This window comes from Manihot esculenta, chromosome 1, assembly GCF_001659605.2.
Source record: "Manihot esculenta cultivar AM560-2 chromosome 1, M.esculenta_v8, whole genome shotgun sequence".
NCBI lineage: Eukaryota > Viridiplantae > Streptophyta > Magnoliopsida > Malpighiales > Euphorbiaceae > Manihot > Manihot esculenta.
The window spans coordinates 30,847,763-30,872,351 of NC_035161.2; the positions used below are offsets into that span (position 1 = coordinate 30,847,763).

General features: G+C 31.9%; 2 protein-coding genes across 5 annotated transcripts; one reads left to right on the forward strand and one right to left on the reverse strand.

Annotated features, from left to right (window-relative positions):
- Nucleotides 1-591: 591 nt before the first annotated feature.
- Nucleotides 592-8,051, reverse strand: LOC110631174 (ubiquitin receptor RAD23c). Its single transcript, XM_021778914.1, has 12 exons — nucleotides 7,692-8,051; nucleotides 6,077-6,238; nucleotides 4,272-4,325; nucleotides 3,265-3,344; nucleotides 3,070-3,117; nucleotides 2,666-2,843; nucleotides 2,326-2,469; nucleotides 2,172-2,237; nucleotides 2,036-2,083; nucleotides 1,823-1,929; nucleotides 1,658-1,736; nucleotides 592-902 (listed from the first exon to the last, which is right to left on the reverse strand). The coding sequence occupies exons 1-12, from the start codon at nucleotides 7,755-7,757 to the stop codon at nucleotides 786-788; spliced, it is 1,149 nt and encodes a 382-aa protein (XP_021634606.1). The 5' UTR covers nucleotides 7,758-8,051; the 3' UTR covers nucleotides 592-785.
- A 3,951-nt stretch (nucleotides 8,052-12,002) lies between these two features.
- Nucleotides 12,003-17,999, forward strand: LOC110631185 (probable dolichyl pyrophosphate Man9GlcNAc2 alpha-1,3-glucosyltransferase). 4 transcript variants are annotated; one of them, XM_021778949.2, is made up of 8 exons: nucleotides 12,126-12,205; nucleotides 12,375-12,451; nucleotides 12,666-13,099; nucleotides 13,220-13,403; nucleotides 13,522-13,629; nucleotides 15,584-15,745; nucleotides 17,024-17,276; nucleotides 17,369-17,999. In XM_021778949.2, the coding sequence occupies exons 3-8, from the start codon at nucleotides 12,690-12,692 to the stop codon at nucleotides 17,818-17,820; spliced, it is 1,569 nt and encodes a 522-aa protein (XP_021634641.1). In that variant the 5' UTR covers nucleotides 12,126-12,205; nucleotides 12,375-12,451; nucleotides 12,666-12,689; the 3' UTR covers nucleotides 17,821-17,999. The 4 variants fall into 4 exon arrangements, with proteins under 4 accessions (XP_021634616.1, XP_021634633.1, XP_021634641.1 ...); XM_021778933.2 differs by having other exon boundaries at nucleotides 12,128-12,205; nucleotides 12,375-12,464; XM_021778924.2 differs by lacking the exons at nucleotides 12,126-12,205; nucleotides 12,375-12,451 and adding an exon at nucleotides 12,003-12,070.
- The last annotated feature ends 6,590 nt before the right edge of the window (nucleotides 18,000-24,589 follow it).

A 24,589-nucleotide genomic window follows, 5' to 3' on the forward strand; every position in this document is an offset into this window, starting at 1 on the left:
TAATAGTTTGATTAATTAGTCATTTTATTATTAGAAGCCGTTAAAAACAAATGAAAAAATAAAAATACTTTTAAAAACTTACATTAATAATTTAAATAATCTAAAAAATCAAAAAAACTCTAAATTTCCAATTTTTCTCAATCCCCCTCCCAACACGACATGTGCCGCCCCACCCCACACCGAGTCTCTCTTTTCTCTTCTTTCTCTTCTCTCTCTTTGGTATTCTTCAGCCCATTGCCGTCCTCCCTTTTCCCCTCTCTACTAGCCACCCCACCTCACCCAGTCTCTCTTTTATCTTTTTCTCTTCTCCTCTTAGGTATTTCTCCAGGTCACCGAATTTCTCTTGACTGCCATGTACAAAGCTGTTTTCAAAATAAAAAGGTCTCTCTCCTCCTATCTCGTTAAAATTAATAGACATAAAAATTAATGATAGAAGCTAACTAACTAATTGAATTATTAAAATGTGAGGATATTTTAATATATTTTTAAAATTTTAAAAACCAAGCAGCGAGTTTTCTACATCATAACGACCGAGTATCGTTTTCCCTTAAATAAAATACACGCGTTTTGCTGAGCAGATCCAGAGCAGAATGAGGAAAGAGAAGCCTTTTAGCTATTCCAACGCTATTTTGTATAAATAACACTGTTGATAATCAATAATTAAACATAAGAAAAATGTGCTATGTTTTTTCCAAGGATAAAAAGAGCCCACAGAGAAATAGTTAAGGTACAGAACGAGAAAATCAAGTTCACCCAACATGGAAACTAAAACGGGACACTTACGCTCATTCCTCAAACTCATGGATGTGATCTAATAGATAGTTGGCTGCCAGTTCTTCATTCTTGTTGCATGCAAAGAATACTTCCAACACAAGGGCTCGATCAAATCCCATTGCTTCAAGCTGTCAAATTCATTAATTCAATCAAGACCAACAAAAATATTACCATATAACAAGGCAAATCCATTCCAAGTTTTTCTTTCACGTCCCCTAACTGACTGTTTTATATTTCTATTGACCCTTGCATGTTCGTTTTGATTTTATTATGTACTAATTTAACAGCAGCAAGATATAACATAATTAAAATATTGACCTCATGCAAAGCTACAGTATCAGACTTTAAATTAAGAAAGAGCATGATATATTCTCAGGTAATAAAATCTCAACTTCTCAACACAGCAATATCGAACTTGCATCGTATTACATTTTGCATGAGAGCATTGGCAATTCACATGAAGGGCTCAGAACATTAACTTTTTTTATATTCACACAGCACTACATCCGTTAAAGTTAAATGTGATATCAAAGGCACCATTGTAGTTCAGGGAATTTTAATAGGTTTTTCCCTAAAATAGTAGGATTCGTCCTTGAGGAGACACCCTATAAAGTTAATATTTGGAATTCCAGGTCAAGAGGTCTCAATATAGAATGGTTGACTAGCTCTCATATACCCCAACCATTGGATTAAAAAAATAAATGAGCCTAAGCAGACATGTAGAGTCTTTTTCTTTGTTTTCCTCCAGTGTGCTGGTGAGACAAAGGAGAAAGTGCAGATAATACCCTAAAGAGTGGTCGCATGCCAGTTACAGTAATTTTCACACAAACGACCCCGTAACACAGCAATAAACCAACAAAGCACAAAACATTTTTAAACTTACACGCTCAATTGCCTCCCGCTCCTCAGGGGTGACGGTCACAGCCTGTGGCATTGCCGAGGCCAACTGGTTAAGTGGGTTCCTGATTACCCATAGAATAAATAAATTAGCGTTTACACACAGGAAAACCACAAACAAAGCCTTCCAAGTACCATAGATTCATCTCACCCTTCTCCTTCCATAGGTTCATTTATCAAGCGCAAGAAGTCGGCCTGATGCTCTTGAATGAGTCGCATAAGATGTGGATTTTGCTTCCCAAGCTCCTGAAGCATAGGCTGGAATGCATAATAACAGCATTCATCATGCAGCAGGTTAGTCAACATAAAATTGACATCCGTCAACAGAAGAAACAAGCAAATGAATCAACATGGTAAGAATTACCTGGAGTATTTGGGGATTTGCTTGCACCATAGCCCTCAATGCTTGGAACTGCCAGAAGAGAAACAATTGAGAAACCCCAACCAAATGAACCAATTAATGATTGTATTAGATAATCACTCATAGAGCATTTCAGCACCTGTTGACTGTTGCGCAAAAAATCTAAGGTGCCTGCACTAGCATTGGAACCCATACTGGGAAGGCCCTGATGCCATAAAAATTACATTCATCACTTATAGTTAATTGGTTACAACCACATCATGAGGACCAAAAATTACAAAGGCAGAACATGCCTGTGGAAATAAATCTAGAGGATTAGCATTTGGCCCGGCACTGGTAGGTACTGCAGGTTGTTCACCCTGCGCTGGTGGATTTGTAGCCTGCCCACTAGCAGGAACTCGGGCAACTGGTTGAACTTCAGCTTGCTCCGGAATGCCCTGGCATTAAATTTTGAAAATACTCATATGACTAACAGAGTACCAGTAGGAAACAGATGATATATACCAATATGTGAACAAGAAAATATACCGTTCTTATTTTTTAAGCTTCAAAATGGCAAGCATCAAGCAATCGAGCTAAGCTATGTCTAGTCAACAGGTCATAATTAAGGCCCATAATTGATCATTGACTTACAGAGTAAAGATATTCAACAGCCCTCTCAGGGTTGTTATATGCTGCACGTAGAGCACGCACAACAGTTTCATGGTCCCAACTGCCTCCACCCATGTCAAGTATCTGTTGAATGGTAGCCTCCAAATTACTTCCCGCAACAAGATTTGATGCTGCTTGTCCATATATGTCTGATTCTGAACTGCTTAAACACCAAGAAATGAGTAAAATAAAATACAAAAGAAACATGATTAAATTCAACATGTAAACTTGAGCTCTTAAGATCAAAGATCAGTAATGCAGACCGCAAAAAAGAATTCTCAAGACTCATCATATTACACATTTCAACAGCAACAAGTTCTGTTTGGCATCATGAATGGACTCATAATAGAACAGAACATTCTAAAACTAGCACAAGAAATACTCACGAAACAGGACTAACTACTGTAGGAGCAGATTCAATGGCAGATTGTGGTCTGCAAAATTCAAAAGTTCAGTGAGTAGGGACAAAAAAGAGAATGGGCAAAGTTCATAAAAAAAATGCAATGCGCATTAGTTACACCTAAAGAGAAGAATCTATCAAAAAGTAGAAAATGAATATAGAAATCAAATTCAAAACCCACGGTTCAGAAGTTGGAGCAGGAGCTTGAGTAGTTGTTGAAGGTTGTGTTGCACTAGAAGGCAAAGAAGTTGCAGGCCGGGCCTGCACATGCAAGCAGTTGTATAAACAATTCAGAGTTCAGAAAGCAACTCAGTATCATGATTTTGTGTCATATTGCCAATAAAAGCAGGAATGAATATGGACAAGGGTGATTTATCCTAGCTTGTGAGGAAATGATAAACACTCAAGAGATCATGAATTTAATATTTTCCTATCCCAATTAGTTTGGGATTAAGGCTTAGTAGTTATTTTTATTGTAATTCTAAGGAACCTCCCCTAGTTTGCGCGATCCAAAATAATAAAAAATGGACATCATGTCATGCCAATTATATTCAACTACATAGAAACGAAAAAGTTTCTTGATCATGCACCGCAACTTTGGAAAACTACAGAAAATGTATAAGAATCAAGGAGAGGTGTTTTTTTAATATGAAAAAACTGAACCATTATTTGCACATGCAGAAATCATGCTAAAAATCATTAAAAGGAGAAGATAGAAGGGAAACGAGTAGCCATCCCTAATAATCGTCATGCAACGTTCATGGACAAGCACTGTACTGTAATCTTTAATTGACTCATGCTACAGTATTGGTCTTGCACTCAACAACTATTTATCCAATGACAAGGCCAAGGAATAATTACACAATATTCAGGAACACATATATCATGCTGCAACTGATACCCAAGTAAAAGTATCAATAGGAAAACATACAAATACACATGCTGAAAGTCGGATGTACAATCTGTAAAGGCAATCACCAGCTACTGATAAATGAATCCAGGTAAGTACATTATTGAAACAAAAGTTCAAACATGACTTGTGAACTAAATAATTTTTCAGGTCATTGCATCCCATCCTAAATTTCATCAAAGGATGCAGTTTTGCACACTTGCTATGATGCTGCCAGCATCAATTAGATGGCCCAACAAGATTGCCCGTTAAGAAATAGTTGAATTGAGTTTTCTTACTTGACTTGGAGGTGCAGCTGAAGCAGTTGACGGTCCTCCTGATGAAACCTTGCTCTAGAAATGTTCCAGCATGTATGAATAAGAAAATCCATCTTTTAGGAACTCAAACATAATAATAGATTGAACTTAGTAATAACATCTTTAACAAATAACGGTCTGTCCCACCTCCAGTTATACACCATTATCATAACGTTTTGGTAACTCAAATATTAAATTTAAGATGTAAGAGCAATAAAAATTTCTAATATAACCAAAAATTCATCATAGAAAATTAAGTAATGTCTGCAAAACATCTACAGCATGAAAATTGCACTCCACATTTTGAATTCATCACTAAATAAGAGACATAAGTAACAAAACATCATCTTAATTCCTACAGTAAAATTTCTTTTCCAATAAAGACACTGTTTGGGTATAACAATAGACTCGGCATACAGCAGAGTATTTGGCAACAAAGGAACCAACAACAAGCTTCCATTTAATGACCTTCAAGGCCATGGATATATCAGACATCCTGCAAGTTTCATATCATAACATTTTGCTTTTGAATGCATTTCAAGCCTGGAATGAAGAAGGTTGTGGCAGGGCAGTCTACATAGTATACCACCCAAATAGTCTAAAATCCAAAATTAGACTTTGTTCAGTGATATTATGGATGTGTTAAACCTTCTAAGTTCTAATGTATTGATAATTATCAAAGAAATAATGTTCTCTTCACTTTTCCAAGGGAGTGCAGAGTTCTATCTGACAAAGTGTTTCTCACCCCAGTCCCTCAAAACAACACGGTAGCGCTCCATTTTGTGAAAATATTAACAGATGGTAGAATTCCATAAAGAGAGATGATTTGATTTGGGCATAGAATGTACAGTAACTATGAGATTGATTGTAGTACTGATTAACTGATTGATTGTATTTGCATACCTATTGTATTTCTAGCAGTAAATAAACCCCGTAAGATTGGGAGAATATTCAAGCTATGCGTAGCATGGATTTAAGTCGCAGTCGAGGTCACAGGTAATGGAACCATGCCTGTAATGGCCGTAACATAACGGTAACGATCTATCGCTACGAAATTTTTTAAGAAAATTTGCATAACTCATGAAATGAAAAGATATTTAAAGTTATGAGAATAACTAAGATATCTAATCAAATAATAAGCATTAATACATCAAATAAAAACATTTAATCCATCATTATTAGACATCTTTTATAATAATTAATTTATAGATAAAATATAATGTAGATAACATGGATAGTAAAAAATAATTTTTCATAATCCAAACTTGACAAAAAGAACTTGGCATCCAATATTATTTTCTTTAACAAAAGTAAAACAAAGATAAATAACTCAAATTTTATAAGGTATAAATGTATAGAATTAGAAAGATAGTTGATGATCTTAGTTTAAGAGAAACGAAATGAGACATTTGTAGAAGATAATTAACTTTTGATAGAAATTTGAGAAAAGTGAGATATAGCAGTATAAAACTTCTCAATCTAAGAAAAAGAAATTGAGTTGCTGTCCCATATGGCTTTAAGAAGAAAAGATAACAGGCTGTTACCATTACTTAACGATAAATAACAGCCGTAACAACCATCATAGGAACAAATTTTTCTTGCACTTTAAATAGCGGGAGTAACGGTATTGGGAAGGTAAAAAACCTATAAATAATGGCCTTTACGTAAAGTAACTTTATATAAAACCATGTTACATAGCCCTGTCTTATCTCTATTCTTCTTCCTTTATTTTGTAGACAATACAAAAACAAGACAATAAGATTGCAAGAAAGGGAGAAGGAAATCACCTTACTTAACATGATGACAATAAAACTATTTTCAGCAACTTTATTTTCTTCCAGCGTTGTGTCATCTTTGAGGACTTTCCCCTGATGAATCAGCATCTGTTGCACAGCAGGGTAAATATCCACACCCTGTACTATCTCTATGTTTTTCTTGACATCAGCAACCTGAATAATTCATCATCAATGCTATTGTTCTGAGTAAGCCAAAATAAATAACAGCAAAGCCACATCAAACAAATGAACTTTGAACTTCCCAAAAAGGAGACCATCAATCCACTAGCAAACAACTTTAAGCAATAGTACAATAAAGTCAGAAATTCAATTGATATGTTCATTAAAGGAAAGGGAATTTTAATGTCCAAAGTTACAAGACCAAGTAATAAGTTCCTTTAACTTAAAATAATTATTAAATAAGCCCAATATGGAAATTGACATTGTATAACACAATAAGCCAATAATATTTGCTGCATGTTGTTCATTAAAGGAAGAGGTCAGCCAATGAAATCATACCACTTGTCACACAAGTAAAATAACTGCAACACCCCCAAGAAAAAAAAATCCCCGCAAGTGTAATCAAATCCAAAGCAGCCAAAACTCTGTTTCAAATCTTCGAAGAACTTTAACTGAAGCAACAAGAAAAACAAATACTAAAAGATTTTCTTCATCAAATCAAGGGAGGCAGACCAATTCAAGAACAAGCTCTCAAGTCCTTGAATCTTTTTCAGTGGAGAGAATCAAAAGATCAAATCTCTTTGTCCAAATAGATTTTTATTAGATATTGAACCTCATTCTTTGATTAAATAAATACAAGCTGTTACTCTTCTCTATTCTAGACACAAAAAATTTGTGTATATTCATAACGGGTTTACAAAGCTATAACAACATAACAAATATAAAACAAAAAAAAAAAAAAAAATACAAATTACAACCCAAAAGCGTCAACACCAGCACACAGTTAGCAGTCATTTGTTTCAGGCAGCATCTTCTTTGACTGACATTTTTCACCCTACAATTAATGAATTTCCCTACTTCGGTCTCCCCAAATAATCAACTACTTTTGATTTCAGCCACACTTCTTTTATTTTGGACCTAAACTTATTATCTAGCTTTGACCACATCCCACCACTAACAAATTCTCAATCTCCTATTGCATTACATTCTTAACTCGAGCTACAATAACAACATCCGACCAAACCCATGACATCTCTCTCAGAGAGAGAGAGAGAGAGAGAGAGTCAACAATAGCCCCATTCCCATCGAAGTAACCAAACTCTACGAGGCATTGAATAGGGGCAAGAATCATAATGTCCACAAGTTCAACGAGCAAATTAATAAACCAAAAGTTGATATGAGCAACGAAACTAAACGCTTCCCTTCCATCGACTTTCTGGCATCCATTCACATCACAAGTAATTACGTGAAAACTGATATATCCCACTCTAGTTACAGAAAGAAAGTAAATATAGTATACACAACCAGTACAATCGCAGGGGAAAAGAAAAGCCAACATTCAATTGCAAAATTAAATCCCTAAACCCTTAGCAAGAGTCAATAACCAATATAAGTAGCATAAAATCGAACATTTTCCAACAAGTAAGACGTTAACAATAAATTATACCGTGTCTTCAGGTTTTACTTCGATCTCGAAGTTAGAACCCTTCAAAGTCTTCACGAAAACCTTCATCTTCTTCCTCAAGTTTCCTTGTCCAAATGATCTTCTATTCCCCGGCGAGTCTCCGATCCCCGGTCGCCGCCGGCAAAGCTTTTCGAGAGACAGACAGACAGATAGACAACGACAGATGCAAAATCCTAATATAGTAACTAGCAGTTCAAAAAGGTTGGGTAATGAACAGACGACGGAATGATCAAGTAACAGCTATACTCATTCACGGTAGAAGGAAGTCCAATTATATTTTGCCACGTAGGATTGAGCGTTCGATAAAACTTCTAGCTCTGCAGGGCTCCATGGCAGTGTGGAAAGAGGAGGTTGTATTTTCTGGCGGGTAATTTCATAGGTAATCCTTCAAATTTAATGTGTTTTCAATTTAATCACTAACTTCTTTTTTTTTTTCCTAAATTTCTCCTGCCTTTAATTTTAGATTCTGTTGGTTTATAGAAAAATATTTTTTAATAAAATAATTTATTTTTTATTGTTTAATTTTAATTTAAAAATAAATTTTATTAATAAATTTATATATATAGAAATGTTAATAAAAATTTTAAAAAGTATAAAATAATTTTTTTTATTTAAAAGTGAAAGTTATTTTTCTTAAAATAGATTTTTTAATAATTAAAATTTTTTATATCTTAAACAATAAAAAATAAAAAATATTTTCAGTAACACAAATAATAAGTATCATAAAACATTTTTTATTGGCTATTATGTGTTTTTAATTAATAATAAATATATATATTTCTCTTTCCTCTCATATAACTAAATCAATTTATTCCTTTCTTTTCTCTTTCTTTAAAAAAATACACATATTAACAAGTTTAATACCCAAATTCTTTATAATTTTAATTTTAAATTCAAAATTTTTCTATTAAATATATCTTTTATTATTTTTATTATGATTTTAATGAAATTATTATTACTAAAAAAAATCTAACTGGCCAGCTTAAAACCCTAACACCTCTCCCGTAAATTCAAATATGACCACAATTTGTTCGTTTCGATCATTTTAGTCATTAATAACAATAATAATAAAGCAAAATGCTAAAAAATGTTTCTTTTAATTTTTAAAACTAAAAATTAAATAAGTTCAATTTTATTTTTTAGACCAAATAAACTCTTAACATTTTTTATTAAATTCATATTAACTATATAATAGTAAAAATAATATTTTTTAATAATAAAATATTATTTTCTCTAATTTTTAATTTACTATTTTACCCAATATTTTTAATTAAGGTTTTAAAAAATCAATAAAAACAATTAATAACATTCAACCAATTTTTGAAATCTCAAATTCAGCAACAAACAAAGCACATTTTGTCTCCCCATAAGTCAACAAAAATATAACGTTGCCGGGTGTAATGTCATACTAGTCAAAATCCAACACTAATCATGGAAATATATATTATAATATAATTAAATATTTTTATAATAAATATGACAAAATATATTCGATTATAATATATAATAAATTAAATATATTTTTTATTATATTAAATAATATAAAATATATTTAATATTATATTATAAAATATAAACTTATTATATAAAAAATAAACAAAATGGTGTCTTTTATTAACAATATTTTTTGACTGTTGTCATCCTTGAATTAAATAGCATCTGAATATTTTTTTTTAAATTTTTTAAATACTTCTTATTTTTGTAATATAATATATTAAATTAATATTTAATATTTATATAAAAATTATGTAAATTTATAAAAATTTATATGGTTACTATTTAATTTTAGTATGATAACAGATAAAAAAATACACTCAAATGCTTAATCCAATAATAAAATATATCGAAATAAATATGAAAAATCTCTTATTCTACTTATTTAAATTTTTATTCTTTATTTAAAAAAAAATAAATACAGTCTTGTTTATTTTTTATATAATAAATTTATATTTTATATTAATATTAAATATATATTTTGGCTGATATTAATATTAAATATTAATATAATATATTTAATATTATATTATAAAATAACATATATTTAAAAAATTGTGTAAATTTATAAAAAAATTATAAATTATAAATATTATTGAAATCATCCAAAAAAATATTTAAAAGTCAATAAAAAAAAACTGTATAACAAATATTTAAAATTATGAAATATATTATCTTGTGATTAGACATTTATAATATCGTTATTTTTAAAATCAAATAATTTTATAGTACTTAAATTAAATAGTACCATTGTATTTTTTCTAATGATTATCTATATAATATAAATAATATTTTATAAAAAAACATATAACTGATTATCATAGACTTATAACTGATACTATTATATTACAGTGTTATTACATTATTATTTAATTATAAATATTTAATAAATTTTAAAAAATGAATGGAGAATTATGAGATTATTATTAAATTAAAAAAATAAAAATAAAAATATTTTAAAAAATTCTATTATATTGAAAGAATTTTTTTACAATTTACGCCAATTATTTTTTTTTAGCACCAAAAACATAAAAACTCCTTTAAATTATCTCTTTCACTGTAATAAAACTGCATAAACTACTTTTCAACTTTAAACAAAATCAATCTAACTTTGTTGCCAAGGTAACCCATAATGCCACTACCAATATAGGAGACTTTCGATTCAAAAATATATTTGCAGAAGTTTAATATAGGAAGAACATCTGCTTGAAAATTGTTAGGCAATAATGTTATGTTTCAGACTACTGTTTGCAGATATACATGGTAAAAAGGTTTTTTTTTTTTTTTTTATATTGAAAATTGAGGAAATAGAATCTGAAATCTCTCAAATTTATTCGATGCAATTATCAAAGACTAAATCTGTGAATGACAAAAAGATTTTCTCTGTCAAATTCAATAAGCAGTAACGATACCAACAAAAATTATAAAATATATAATAACTAATTCAAAAATTATTAAAAATTTTAAATTAACTATTTTGAATCAAACACATGCAAAAATTATTTAGTTTATATTAAAATATATCACTAATTAAAAATATTAATAAAATTTATAAATTAAAAACTAAAAAAGATAATATTTTTATATTAAAATACATCATTAATACATAACTAATTTCAACTCAATTAAAAGAATTTAGACTTATTTAGTCTAAAAGATAAATATGAATTTATTCGAACTTTCGTAAAATGTTTAAGTGGATATTTGCGTATTTTGCCTAATAATAATATTTAACAACATATAATTAAATTAATAATATTTGTTGTAATATTTAAAAATAAAACTATGGATTATTATAATTTAGTTAATATTGAATATTTATTTTATTTACTTTTAATATTTAATTTCATGAAAATACATGGATATTAAAAGTAAAAAATTTTAATATTACTTAAAAAATTATAACTTTATAATTAATAAATAAAAAATGAAATTTATAAATAATGTAGTTAGTGTAATATTTTACTATTGACATAAATATTTTATTATTATTGTAAATATTTAAGATTTATTAAATTTTGATTATAAAGAAATAAATGATAAGAGGTACAAGGAGAGATAAAAAAAATATTTTATTTTTATTAATCTATAAATTTGCTATAATAAGTAATAGTGAGTTTAATAATACTTCAATTAAAGCTTTAAAGAGTTTTATGAAAAAAAAAAGTTAATGAATCAAATTGAAAATGTTGTAATATTTAAGGGATGTAAGTGAAAATTGGTCTCTTATTTTTCTTAAAAAAGGAGGTTTTTATATTATTATTTTTTTTGGAAATACAAATATTTGACATAAATTAACTATGTAAACATTTTATTTATTAAAAAGTAAGTAAATTAGTCCAGTAAATTTAAATAAATAATTATTTAATGTTTCAATTTATTTAAACGGTTAAAAATGACTAAAATAAATTTATTATTAATCCCTTAATGCAATTTTAAAATATATTTGTTCAGTTTACCTATTTTTTTGGTGACAATTATTGAGTTTTTCTTTTTAAAGAAACTATTGAGTTTTTATAATTTAAAAATACAATTACCAATCCAAGTAATTTAAACGAGATTAAATAATTAATGATTTGAAAAATATGTAAATCAATTAAGATGGTTTTAGAAATAAAATAACTAATCATTTAATTTTTCAAACTATAAGATTTAAATATTTTTTTTAAAATTTTAAACTTAACCCAATTTATTGTTTTATCTTAAATTATAATTTTATTATAAATACAATTTTTATTAATAACATTAACCTATAGATTATATAGATATTTAATTAATTTACTTTTGAATTTAATTGATATTACTTAATGTTTTCCTAATCCTTCTGAGCCCCAGGATCCCGACGATCCTCACTCCATCCACAACTGGTACTGCTCTTTCTCTCTCTGCTTTCTCTTGCCTTATATCTTTAAGCTCCCCTTTTAGCGATTGCTCTGTTTCCATTGAGAACTGCATGGAATCCTGAATCAAAATACAAAATGTTATGGGGAGATTTATGAAACGTAAGTTAGATGTTAACCAGCAATATTTAGATGTTTGAAAAAGATCAAGTTTACAAGTTTTAATATTCGCTAGATATTGTCTCTGGTAGTGTAATTTCGAAGAGTCAGAATTTAGTTTTTAGAAATGTTATAGATTAAGCATTAACAGTTGAACAATTGTGGTCTATAGATTTTAGCTGTTGGCTGAATCGAGACTTTCCATCGAAACCCTAGATTGCACAGCCTTTCCTAAGTTGTTTTGCAGAGGTTTGTTGAGTTGGTGCGTCTTTTCCTTTAGACTTTTGCTTACTTGTGGTTATTGATTGATTGGGGTATTTGTTTCCTTTTTTTCCCTCTTTTTTCTCTATGAAGCTTTGCTTAGTGGTGGATTTAGATTGCTCCGGTTATTTGGTTCTCTTTGTGAATCCTGTTTTTCAGACTGCTGATGGTGATTATTTTTGGTTATGTTCATGGTAACCAGGCGAGACTAGAGAGAGAAATATAAATGGAGAAAAAGGGGAAAAAGAAGGTGCTAAAAGACATGGCAGATGCTGTTAATGAGGATGATGATTCGTGTTGGTGGTTTGTTCACAAAGGAATTGAATCCTCTTTCCTGTGTATTGCTGTGTTTGGGTTGTTAGTTCGAGCAACTGTGTCACTCCATCCATACTCTGGTGCTGGCAATCCGCCCAAGTTTGGTGACTATGAGGCACAGCGGCATTGGATGGAAATCACAATCAATCTTCCAGTTAAGGAGTGGTATCGCAACAGCACCAACAATGATCTCAAATACTGGGGACTTGACTACCCTCCCCTCACTGCCTACCAGAGTTATATTCATGGCATTTTTCTGAGATACTTCGAACCTGATTCTGTTGCTCTTTTTACTTCCCGTGGTTATGAGTCCTATCTTGGGTGGGCATCATAATAGTTCAGTTACTATCCTTTCCCCTTTTGTCAAATCATCAGTTCTATTGTGAACTGAATGTTTACTCTTGTTTTTGCTATTTTAATATTCTGTACTTTTCTTTGCAGGAAACAGCTCATGAGATGGACAGTCTTATCCTCTGATGCCCTGATTTTTTTCCCTGCTGTTCTTTATTTTGTTCTTGTGTATTATCGGAATCACTCCAGCAGACGTAAAAGTGATGTTGCATGGCACATTGCAATGATTCTAATCAATCCATGTTTGATCTTAGTTGACCATGGCCATTTTCAGGTTTTAGCGAACTTCTGTCCTCATATGTGTATATTTTTTTCCCTGCAAGTATATCTTGTTATTAAATTGTGTAGTACTGTAGTAAACTCATTCTCATCCTTATATTTTCCTGTTTCAGTATAACTGTATCAGCTTGGGCCTTACTGTAGGAGCCATAGCTGCTGTTCTCTCTCACAAGGACCTTGTAGCTTCTGTCCTCTTCTGTCTTTCTCTCAACCATAAACAGGTCCTTTTTTGTTTGCATTATGGGTTCTCAGATTTGCATTTCTTTTTTCTTTGTTTTTCTTTGTTTTTTTTTTCTTGCTTCCTGCCTGCATGAATGGTGGTGGTTGAATGACTCAAACTATTGGATTAAAAAGGACACTTACCGGTGTTTTTGCTATCTTAAAGATGAGCAGTTTATATTGATTGGCTAGGTCTATTCATTCCGGGAGTGTGCACTGACTTGCTGAATTTCTCTATACATAATTTTCTATTCCATTTGTTGTAATGGATCATAATATGATACTTTATAATTTCACCTCAATAATGGTCAAGCAAAAGTCCAAGTTAACATTCAGATTTTATTGTTAGAGTGTAGATCATTTTGCGAGGCTTACGATCAATTGCACCTCATAATGTACTCATACTGCATTCTGGGGGTGAGTTATTTATTGTAATTATACATGCTGCATACTGCTGTAAATCTATCAAGAGAAGCGTGAAATTTCAATGTAAAAGCTGTTTTAAGCATCAAAATATGAGGCATATAGTGTGCTGGTGCAGGCTTATACACGATGGTTAAAAAGGTATCGGATAGGGTGAATTTGTAGTTAGCTTACATGAGCATTTATAAGGGGGTCCTTTGGACAGCTATAGACTGAGTCAAGTGGATGATGGGTTCATTGATGATGTTTTAGGAAGAATGCCTGAGGAGCTTGCTTGAGAGGTCTTAAGACTTGAGACCCTTGTCTATTTGTTGATTTTCATTATATGGTACATTTGACAAATTGGTCTACATCATGTTCCCATACTTGATAAAAAAACTGCCGTTTTGTTTGCTACTTCTTCCGTAAGCACCTAGCAATTTATTGGAATGTGTAACCATTATCATTTCTTCTAGACCACCAATGATCACATTTATTAAAGTTCAGAAAATGCTTGCCTAGTATTAACTCGAATGTGACTGGGTTGGGTTTTAGTTAGTCTTGAATGATGATGGTAGATTTAATTGGAACATATTTAGGAATGTGCAGTAAGTGGATGCTTGGTGCGGGCTATATTTCATCATGATGAAGTTGAGTGTGGCTATAACCCTTAAAAGAATAATGGATCCAAGGCTCCAAGCTCCAAAAACAGAATTAAGTGTCTGTGTCATGACACAATTATATGATTAAAGGATAGCTGAATTGGTAATACCTATTGGAGAATTGATAGAGGTCATTTGAGAAGCTGGAAGTATTCTTTCATCAAGAACAAGAAAGAATATGCAGTCCATTATTTTGCATGAAGGTTTTTCATAATCTGGAGATTCAAGCTGTTTGGTGTATGGGGTCTTTTATATGCTACTGCTTACAGTGTTGTAGGATGAGGAACATATACCCTTTTCACCTGAATCTTTCCATGTATATTTTCTTAAAGATTCCTTTTTAACTAATAGCTAGAATAATACCAGCACAAATAGAAAAATTACTTATTCTGCTTTTATTCCGTTGTTGTTATCAACTGATCAACCATCCTGGTATAGCCCTGTGATCAAAGTTTTGGTGATTGAAGCTCAAAGGTTTTTTAATTAATTGAGTCTAATACCAACAGCATGGTATAATGTTGCTTAACATAATTCTTGTGTCACATATACTTCCAAATAGATGTCCAAATAAGTTTATTGCTCATGAATGACAGTTTTGTAATGATACCCTAGAGCAGCCTGGTTACAGTAGTTGCTGCGCTTTTGGATGCCACCCCAATTATGTATAGTCTTAACAATTGGTTGAGCTTTTGTAAAACCTAATGAAATGCAATAACTTTTTCTTTAAAAAAAGGGGGGCAAAAAGGTAACTGAATCATGTATCCCTGCCAGGTAAAATCTGCCAAATTAAATTTAGAAAATCCTAAAATCCTGATTGTGTGTTGTCCATGCATTTTGTTCTTAGATTGATGATTATTGTAAGTTCTTTTTACTTTTTCTTTCCGTCTTCCAGATGAGTGCCTATTTCGCACCTGCTTTTTTCAGCCATCTCCTAGGTAAATGCCTAAAGCATAAGAATCCTGTGCTTGAGGTTTCGAAGCTTGGATTGGTGGTCTTAGGAACGTTCACAATTATTTGGTGGCCATATCTTAACTCAAGAGATACAGTTATGGAGGTAAGAACTGTATTATCTTTTGAAATAGACTAGTTGGCTTCTTTTCCATTGCAATTGGTTAATGGATGTAGTTCTACCTGTGACTTCTATGGTTAAAAAAATAATTATCAGTGTGATTTTTGGTAGTTCACATCTCTCTTTGCGGTTTTTATTTTAATAACCACCAGCTTGCCGTGCGACAGAATTTCTAACTAGTTCATGCCATTAGTCACTGCAGCATCATTTGTGCAATCAAATGATATTAACTTATTAATTCCTTGTTTGTTCTATTTTCATGACCTTCCCAATTATTTTTCCTTGAATTGGGTTCTTCCTGGATAAAATATGCCATTTTAGTATTCTTTCCAGGAATTGAATATGCATTACTTTATAATGTGTTCAAGGCAGCGGAGGACAAGTCCTATACCCTTCACCCTCTTTTCAATGTTTATGTTGGACTTTGATCCATATAATTCTATTGATACCAGAACTCCTGGCTGTAAATTACAAAGGGAAAAAATGGAAAGGCCTCATTTTTTGTTTTAGAAGCTTGTTCTGTGGTAGCTTTGATTCTGATATATCCATAGTTGAGTAAGCATTGTGTTGGTTAAGCAGTTCTGTTTTGTGTTATGGCATAGTTTAGGCCAAAACTCGCTAAATTTCATTACAAAGGCAGGAGGTGTTTTTGAGGTTGAAAATGATCTGCATTATTATACACGGAATATATGAATATATGACACATTCATTGTGGTACTATATGAAGTTAACTGTTTAATAATCAATTAATCATGATTTGATTAAGTACCTTATGATGTAGGACCAGGTGGGGAAATCTCAAGCAATTGATGACTTTTAGGTAAGGATTAAGAAAGAAGGAGAGTTTGGGGTTAGTAAATTGAATTAGATCTGATTGGAACGGGAAAAGTCAAATGGGGCTGTGAACAGTAAATAAAGAGAATAGGAAAAGACAGAAGGGAAAACCAGGCACTCTGGCCTTCCAAATAAAACCAAAATTCCATTATCGAAAATCTAAGAAATAGGTGGTTAAGTAGTTCTTTTAGACTTGATAAGTAATCCTACTCTAGTAGTTACTTAGATTAGGAAACCCAAATCGGAAAGGTTCTAGTCTGATGCTAAATAGGAAGGAAACAACTTTCTGAATATTCCTAATGAAAATAAAACATCTTTAACCTTACTTAAAGAAGGGAAAAAATCAGAATTAAAAATTAAATCAAATAATCCAATATCTAGTTTTCTTGACTATATTCCCTTAAAGTCAACCCTGTGGATGTCATACAGGTTCTCTTCCGCCTAGCTCCTTTTGAGAGAGGGATATACGAGGATTATGTGGCTAACTTTTGGTGCACCACGTCGATTCTCATTAAGTGGAAGAGATTATTTACAACACAGTCACTGAAGTTTGTCAGCTTACTTGCCACTGTATTAACCTTTCTACCTTCAATGGTACAGCAAATAATGGCTCCCAGCAGAAAAGGATTCCTTTATGCACTGGTTAATAGTTCTTTCTCTTTCTACTTATTTTCATTCCAAGGTAAGTAAAATATCCTTTCCTCTCTTTGTTATTCTGCATTTGATTTATATCTTGTGTAGCAAATATCTGCATCACTACTGTAAAATTTGCAGTGCATGAGAAGTCTATTCTGCTACCACTTCTTCCTGCAAGCCTACTAGCTACAGAATTGCGTGGGCCATTCGAGTTGTTAATGCATTATGCATTGTTTTCGATGTTTCCTCTTCTGTGTCGGGACAAATTGATTGTACCTTATGTGGCTCTTTATGCTCTCTTCTTTCTTCTTTACTTTACACCCAGTGGAAGAAAAGATGCCAAGATTCATAATTCCACCACCCTTACCTGCCTCTCAATTTTGTTGACCTTCCTATATCTGTGCTCTCTTCTTCTTCACATACTTTACTTGATCATTCATCCACCAAAGAAGTATCCTTTCCTTTTTGAAGCAATGATTATGCTTCTCTGCTTTTCTCACTTCATATTGTTTGTTTCTTACACCAATGCACAGCAATGGATGTTGTCAAGACCGTATACATTGAAGGATAAAGAAAAGAAACTGAATTGACCTTTTAACTCTGGGTATTAGTTTTGTGTAATTGATATTAACATTTTGTTTGGTGGGAACATTTATCTGGAGGTGGCAAATTCTTATGTGAGCATTTGTTGGGTGACAAACTTTTTTCCTTTTAGGATGTTTGTATTTTTCTATTTTAACACACCACAGTGAATTGCCTGCATGATTTATGTTTGTTTGCACCAATAGTCGAGATTGCAAACTTTCTGGGTTAAACTTGCACATAATTGCTTATGCTGATGGCTAAGATATCTTTCAATTCCTCTGCACTTGTTCTTTCTCTTGTAACTAGCTGCAGATGGATGTTGGGACAAAGGTAGGGAGCTTTTTTAAGCAATTTCAAGAGGTAGATAGTAGCCCCTCGAAACCTTTGGCGTCTTAAAAAGAACTATTTTGGGGCTTATCGTCTTATGTCTTGAGATTTGGATTATGGTGTAATGTGAATCCACTGTTCAAGCTCAATGTTCAATGGGCAATTCAAACCTTGAACCACAATGATCTAGAATTGAAACCAATTCAAACTCTGTTCCGCAGTGATCTAGAATTGAAATATAAATTGTGGAGTTGAGTTTAGCACGAGATTAGGATTTGCTTGATTTAGCCAGGACGAAATTGCAACCGTGAACAAGTGTAACCTCAAATGAGAAGTTGATGTTTGTGCAGCTGAGTTGGAATTAGTCGAAGTAGATAAGTAATGGAGAAATGAGTTAGCCTTGGTTTAGCGTGTCATGGACGCAGAGCCTAATTGACATTGAATCTGGATGCTAGAAAAGTGTTTTTTAGAAAAAAAAAAAAATATATATATATATATATATTTTAGATGCTGTTAAAAAAAAAGCAGTTTGGGAAAATTGTTTGTTATTGTGGTATTTTTATAACTAAATTATGTTAATATTTTCTAAATAATATTTTTAATGGAGTGTTTTTTCTCAATAGTAATTATAACAGTAATGCCAAATAGGCACGAAGTGTGGAGGCTTCCTAGATTATAATGTCAAGAATATATTTCAGTTAGATCTAGCTGGAGTTTTTAGGGAATTCGGTCTTTATGCAAAGGTTCACTATCCTTTTCAAACCTAGGGTTTGTGATTAGGGTACACGAGTCCTCAAAAGTCCCTGCCAGAGGGATGGATGGGCAAAGCAATCCAGTCTTGTCGTTTGGAAAGTAAAATCGTACACATTTACTTGTATTGAAGTTAGGAATTTAGCACGTTTGATGTTCTTGAAGAATTTGCTATCAATCAATCAATCAATCTCAGACCTCAGTAGCTCTCGTTGTTGCTCTGAGATCAAATTGTAAGAGAATTTTCTCTTTGTTTTTCCTACGTGGATGCCATTTCTGGCTAGGGAGAAATATGCATCTTTTGCAACCAAGTGCTCAAAAGCAAATTTAGGCTTAGTCTTATGTCAGAGTGCATTGGAAATTATCAATAAAAAGAGAAATGGGAAAGGGGATCCTTTGCCTTAATCTTCTTTAGAGGTTTGTTGATGCACATTACTAAATGCACGTTAGAAATCACTAAATATTTGCATATAATTCTTATTAACAGCATATAAGGTATATATGGTAGTGACTACAATTCGTTTTGTTCTTAACATTTCTCGAAACATGATAACCCAAGAGATATCAACATGCCATTTGATTTGATGTCCGAGCTCTCTTTTAGCTCGGCTACCACAAAAGTCTAAGCTAAATCTTTTATCAAGTCTAAGCTCGATCTTTTATCAAGTTCTTATACCCGATAAAGATGGATAACCTTGTTCAGGAACCAAAGTTGTAGAACCCATCAAAGTAGTAGAATCCATAGTTAGACCTAACGAGGCGGAGAAGGCGAAGAACAAAGCGATAGAGGGACAAAATCTCAATACAGATAAACGGACTCAAAGCAACACATAAACAAGATGGAATTGGAAGACAATATACGGGGAGTCACTTTGAAGTGACGGAAGACCTCAATAAAAAAAGGAATAAAAAAAAGGTCAACTCGAAATCGCGCTGCTTGACAAAGAAGACCAAGCTGCGTTCCTACTGAACGTCTATTAAGCCCACAGAAGGTGGATTAGGAAAGACAATCCTTTTATTAGAAAGGGGAGTCCTAATTCTATAAACGGTGGTATCAACATATTCGCTGGAGAAGAAGTAATTAGAAAGGGAAGAAGAGGGCGATGGAAGACACTAAACTCACAATGTCGGGACTAATGGAAGTCATGAGAAGAGTAAGACATAACTCGAATCGAGAAAGCACGTGTTACATAAAAGAAGGAGAGCAAAATAGCAGGGGCAGTGCAAGAAGGGTCGTGAGTGAAATCAAAAGTGCATATTTGAAATGAGTAAATGTGGAGAAAAGACGTTTTAACAAAAGCACTTTTAGAGCTACGCAGTAATAATTGGAGTTTTGGGATTTACTCCCTTATTAACCTGGAATAATTAGTGAGTAGGTAAAGAGACACTTGATAATTATTGAGTCTCAGATATTCAGATCACAGCTAAATCCATGCGGGAAGCCCAGGTCGTAGTCCAATGAAAGCCCAATATGTAAGTCCATCCACTAGCGTGCAGCGCTGACTTGTGCAAATAGGACGGACAGAGCTGGACTCGGGCCCATCGGAAGGAGATCTTGCTCAACTGACTTGATGGGTTAGTGGGCAACAAAACCTCTATACATTTGGGATCATATCCATTTGGCGCCGGAGGGAATTAAATGGCCGCTTATGATGGAAAAGGACATCGTCTATCCATTTGTATGACTTGCATGATAATGAAATGATAAGGTGTACAGGTGTAGGACGGTAAGTAGGGCGGTGCAATCGGTCGGTTCGGTTCCGAATCGAAAAAATCGAAAATCGATTTGTTAAAGTTTTTAAAACTGAAAAAACCGATTATGAAAGTATAATCGAACCGAACCTAACCGATAAAAATCAGTTCGGTTCAAACCGAAATAACCAATCAATTTCATGAAAGCTCGAAATAACCTTAATTAAAAAAAAAAAGAAGAAGAAGAAGAAGAAGAGGCTGGAGTCCCACTGAACCTACAGAATTCATCATTGCCGCCGAGACAAGCGAAGAGGCCGGAGTCCCACTGAACCCGACCCATGGCCTCACCTACAACGCTACCGTGATTCAATGGTAAGTTGGTAACCCATTAACAGTCCACTCATATTCAGGGCGGCCCAATTTCAGCACTGCAGATTTCTGTTTTCCATAGGAGAAGATGCGGCAACTTTGGTGCCGGAAATCATTGTGGGTTTCTTGTTATGCTTTACGATGCTATTGTCCAAGAGAGGACTCGACTCCTTGTGATCGCAGCTGTCGCTGAGGTTGTTGGTGGTGATGTTGGCCATTTTGAGAAGAAAGAACGAGGATGAAGTTCACGCGTCGCTCGATGTTTCAATTTCCTAACCTCCACTCTACCTTAAGCTTTCTATAGAAATCTAACAATCATCAGCCTAGCCATCACCCAAAATACTTAACAAAGTAGTGAGCCACACATGATCGTCTATCTTCTCTTCTGGGTCTAATGGTTACTGCCCTTTTTTTCTCCGCCTAATGCCTTTTTAATCCCACTCTCATTGCACATTTCTGCTTTTTGCTGATATACCCATTTGGCCCGCCGAAAAGCAAATGTATTTGCTAATTCACCTACCACTAATCCCCTAAAAGTGTTTATTTTCCTGGAAGATAAAGAAGCTCAGGAAAAGCTTCTGTCTTTATTTTGCTTAGAGGACAGATCTGTAACTTTGGAAACCATTGTTTTGATGATTAAACCTGATTTTATGAGCTGGTTTTCTTGCTTTTCTTGTAAAATTTCAGACCTACTCTTCATTTTTTTTAATCTTTGTTTCCTTTTTCCAGTTGTTCCTGCTCGTGTGTAAAGCATTATTAGGTTTAAATGAAAAAGAAGCTTCTTTTTGTTTTCTGCCTGAAATTAAAGATCTTACGAGGATGAAGTTCAGCAAATCGACGGGAAAGAGGTTGACGGTTCGACGGGAAAGAAATTAATGGGATTCGACGATTCGGATTTTACTTTCGACTGACTGTGAGTGAATAGGGGTTCGGGCTCGGAGGAGAAATCGGGAATGGGGACTGGAGAACGCCTGAATCAGGGTAGGAGAAGAGAAGGGTCGAAAGGGGGAGGGGGAGGGGGAGGGTTCGGGTTGGGTACTAGAGGGGGAGGGTTCGGGTTTGGCTTGGGTCTAATCAGTAAATTCGGTTATTTCGGTTTGATCGGTTATTTAACACGTTTGAACCGAACTGAACCGAAAATTGAATAATCTTAAATATATTAATCGAACCAAACTGAACATTCCGATTAATCGAACTGATAAATTGAAATTGACTGGTTCGGTTTGATTTTTTAGTTCAAACCGATTTATGCTCTCCCCTAACGGTAAGGTGTATAGGTGTAGTACAACAGTTATGCGTCATTCAAGAAAAAAAAATAAAAGAAGAAAGTTATGAGTCAATAAAAGAAAGAAGTTATGAGCGAATCAAGTTGACAAATATATAAGCCTACCTCTATTGGATCTCTAACATCACTTAGAAATCAATAATTTCATAAAAATTAATTTAATTGATTTTTTCTTCTAATAATTTTTTATTTAAAATTAAAAAAATTAATTCTTTTAAACTTGAAAATTCTATATTTAAAAAAAAAAAGTAAAAATATTCATAATTTTGTATGTTCGCTCTCGGCAACAATTGAATGAAATCTTCGTATATAATGAGATTCAAATAAATAAACAAATAAAAACTTCTTAAGGTAATACTGAATCAGAATTTTCTTTCTTGTTTTTTTATGATAGAGATACTGAATCAGAATTGAAGACGAAGATATTGAAAATTAAGCCAAATTTAGAATTGAGATATCAAATTGAATTAAAATAAAACATTAATTATGTGCAGTTCGGTTTTGGTTTAGCAAGAACATAACTACACTAAAATTCTCTTATTCAGAATCCCAGCATGTCCCATATGCTATGCATAATTCAATTTTTATTTTTGTATAATTCATTTTATAAAATAACAATTAGAATGAATTTTTATAAAATTACATAAATTTCAATTTTTTTTTAAATTTAAGTTAAAAAAGAATTAGATCTATTTTGTTTCAAATAACAAATTATTGAAAAATCTATTTTGTAAATAATTTTATAAGTTGTAAAATCTAGAAATCCGAGTGCAAAATCTATTTAGCATATTTTCAATGTGATTGGACACATGGTTAAAGGTTAAAGGACCTTCTTACAACTTTCCATTCCAAATGAAACTATTATTGTTCTTGGATTTTCATCACTTATCCTTTGTTATTAAGATATTGAGAAACAACTTGAATTTTTAATCATTAGCACATTAGGATGCTCTTAGAACCTTTCCGCCATTGACAATTTATTTATTTTATTTTTATACTGCAAGCTTAGGCATTAATAATAATAATGCCCCATCTTTTTAGATAAAGTTTTCTATAGTGATTTGGATAAGTTTTAATTCATCGACTCACCAATCACTAAATCTTTTTATTCATAAAACATATCCAAATATTATCATAAACACACATATTCTTTATGAAATTAATTCAATATTTTTCATCAAAATTAGCAAGTATAGCCAATATTAAATTTCTATATGTAGAATGAAGATTTTGGTTTTTTATATTGTTAGCTTTCGAATCTGATTGATCGAATTAAATTAATTTAGAAATTCAGTTCGATTTTTTATTCTTTTCGATTCGGTTCAATTTTTATTTTTAAAAATTTCATAATTCTAATTTAATTCGATTTTATTAAAAAAATTAATAAAAATAAATTAAATTGGGTTCGATTTTTATTTTTAAAAATTTTGATAATTTTAATTTAACTGAAATAAAATTAAATTAAATCAGTTTAATTTAAATTAATTTGATTTGAAATGGAGTGAATTAGAAATTTCAACTTTAACAGCTTTGGGTATTTTTATCGGTAAGTGAAGAATGAAAGGGATCATACGACCGAAAAGGAAGTAGACAACTGTGCATGGTTAACCAGTAGCAATGTAGCCTTCTGTTAAGGACATATTCTGAAAATATCATGTGGATAGCTATATACACATGCATGCTTAATTGGATGTTTTGAAAATTAGAATAGTAAAAAAAAAAAAAAAGGAAATTCACATATCTTCTTATAATTATAAAAATAATCTTTCATATTAATTAATTAATTACTTAATTTTTACAGAAGATAAAAGAAGAATATTCGAAGCTCTCTGCTCGATTCCTATTAAATTTACCACCTTTGCCGTTTCAAGAAATTGACCCCAAATGGCCAGTCCTCTTTTAAAAAAAAATACTGATAATTTATTCTGAAATTTGAGATTATTGCAATTTTAAATTTTATTCTAATAGTTAGCTATAATATCTAATGTTTTTAAAAATATTCATCTTTTTATGTAAATTTCAGTTAACTGTTAAATTAATAAATATACTTGATGCTACGTGTAATAGTTTAATATTACGTAATATAATGTTTAAAGCAAAAAATTTTAGTATTTATTATCTATTTTTTTTCCCCTTTTTCTCTTCTAAAATTAGATGTGAAGATGTTTTTGGCAAATGAAAGAAGAAGTGTAAACTTAGCAGCAAATTTAAAAATTTATTAATATTCCTTTGATTTAATTATCCTAGAGCAAATTTGATATATTTGGGAAATTCATTTAAAATTTTATTTAAATAAATAATATTAACATTAATAAAACAAAATAATATTAGATATGGGCAATACAATTAAA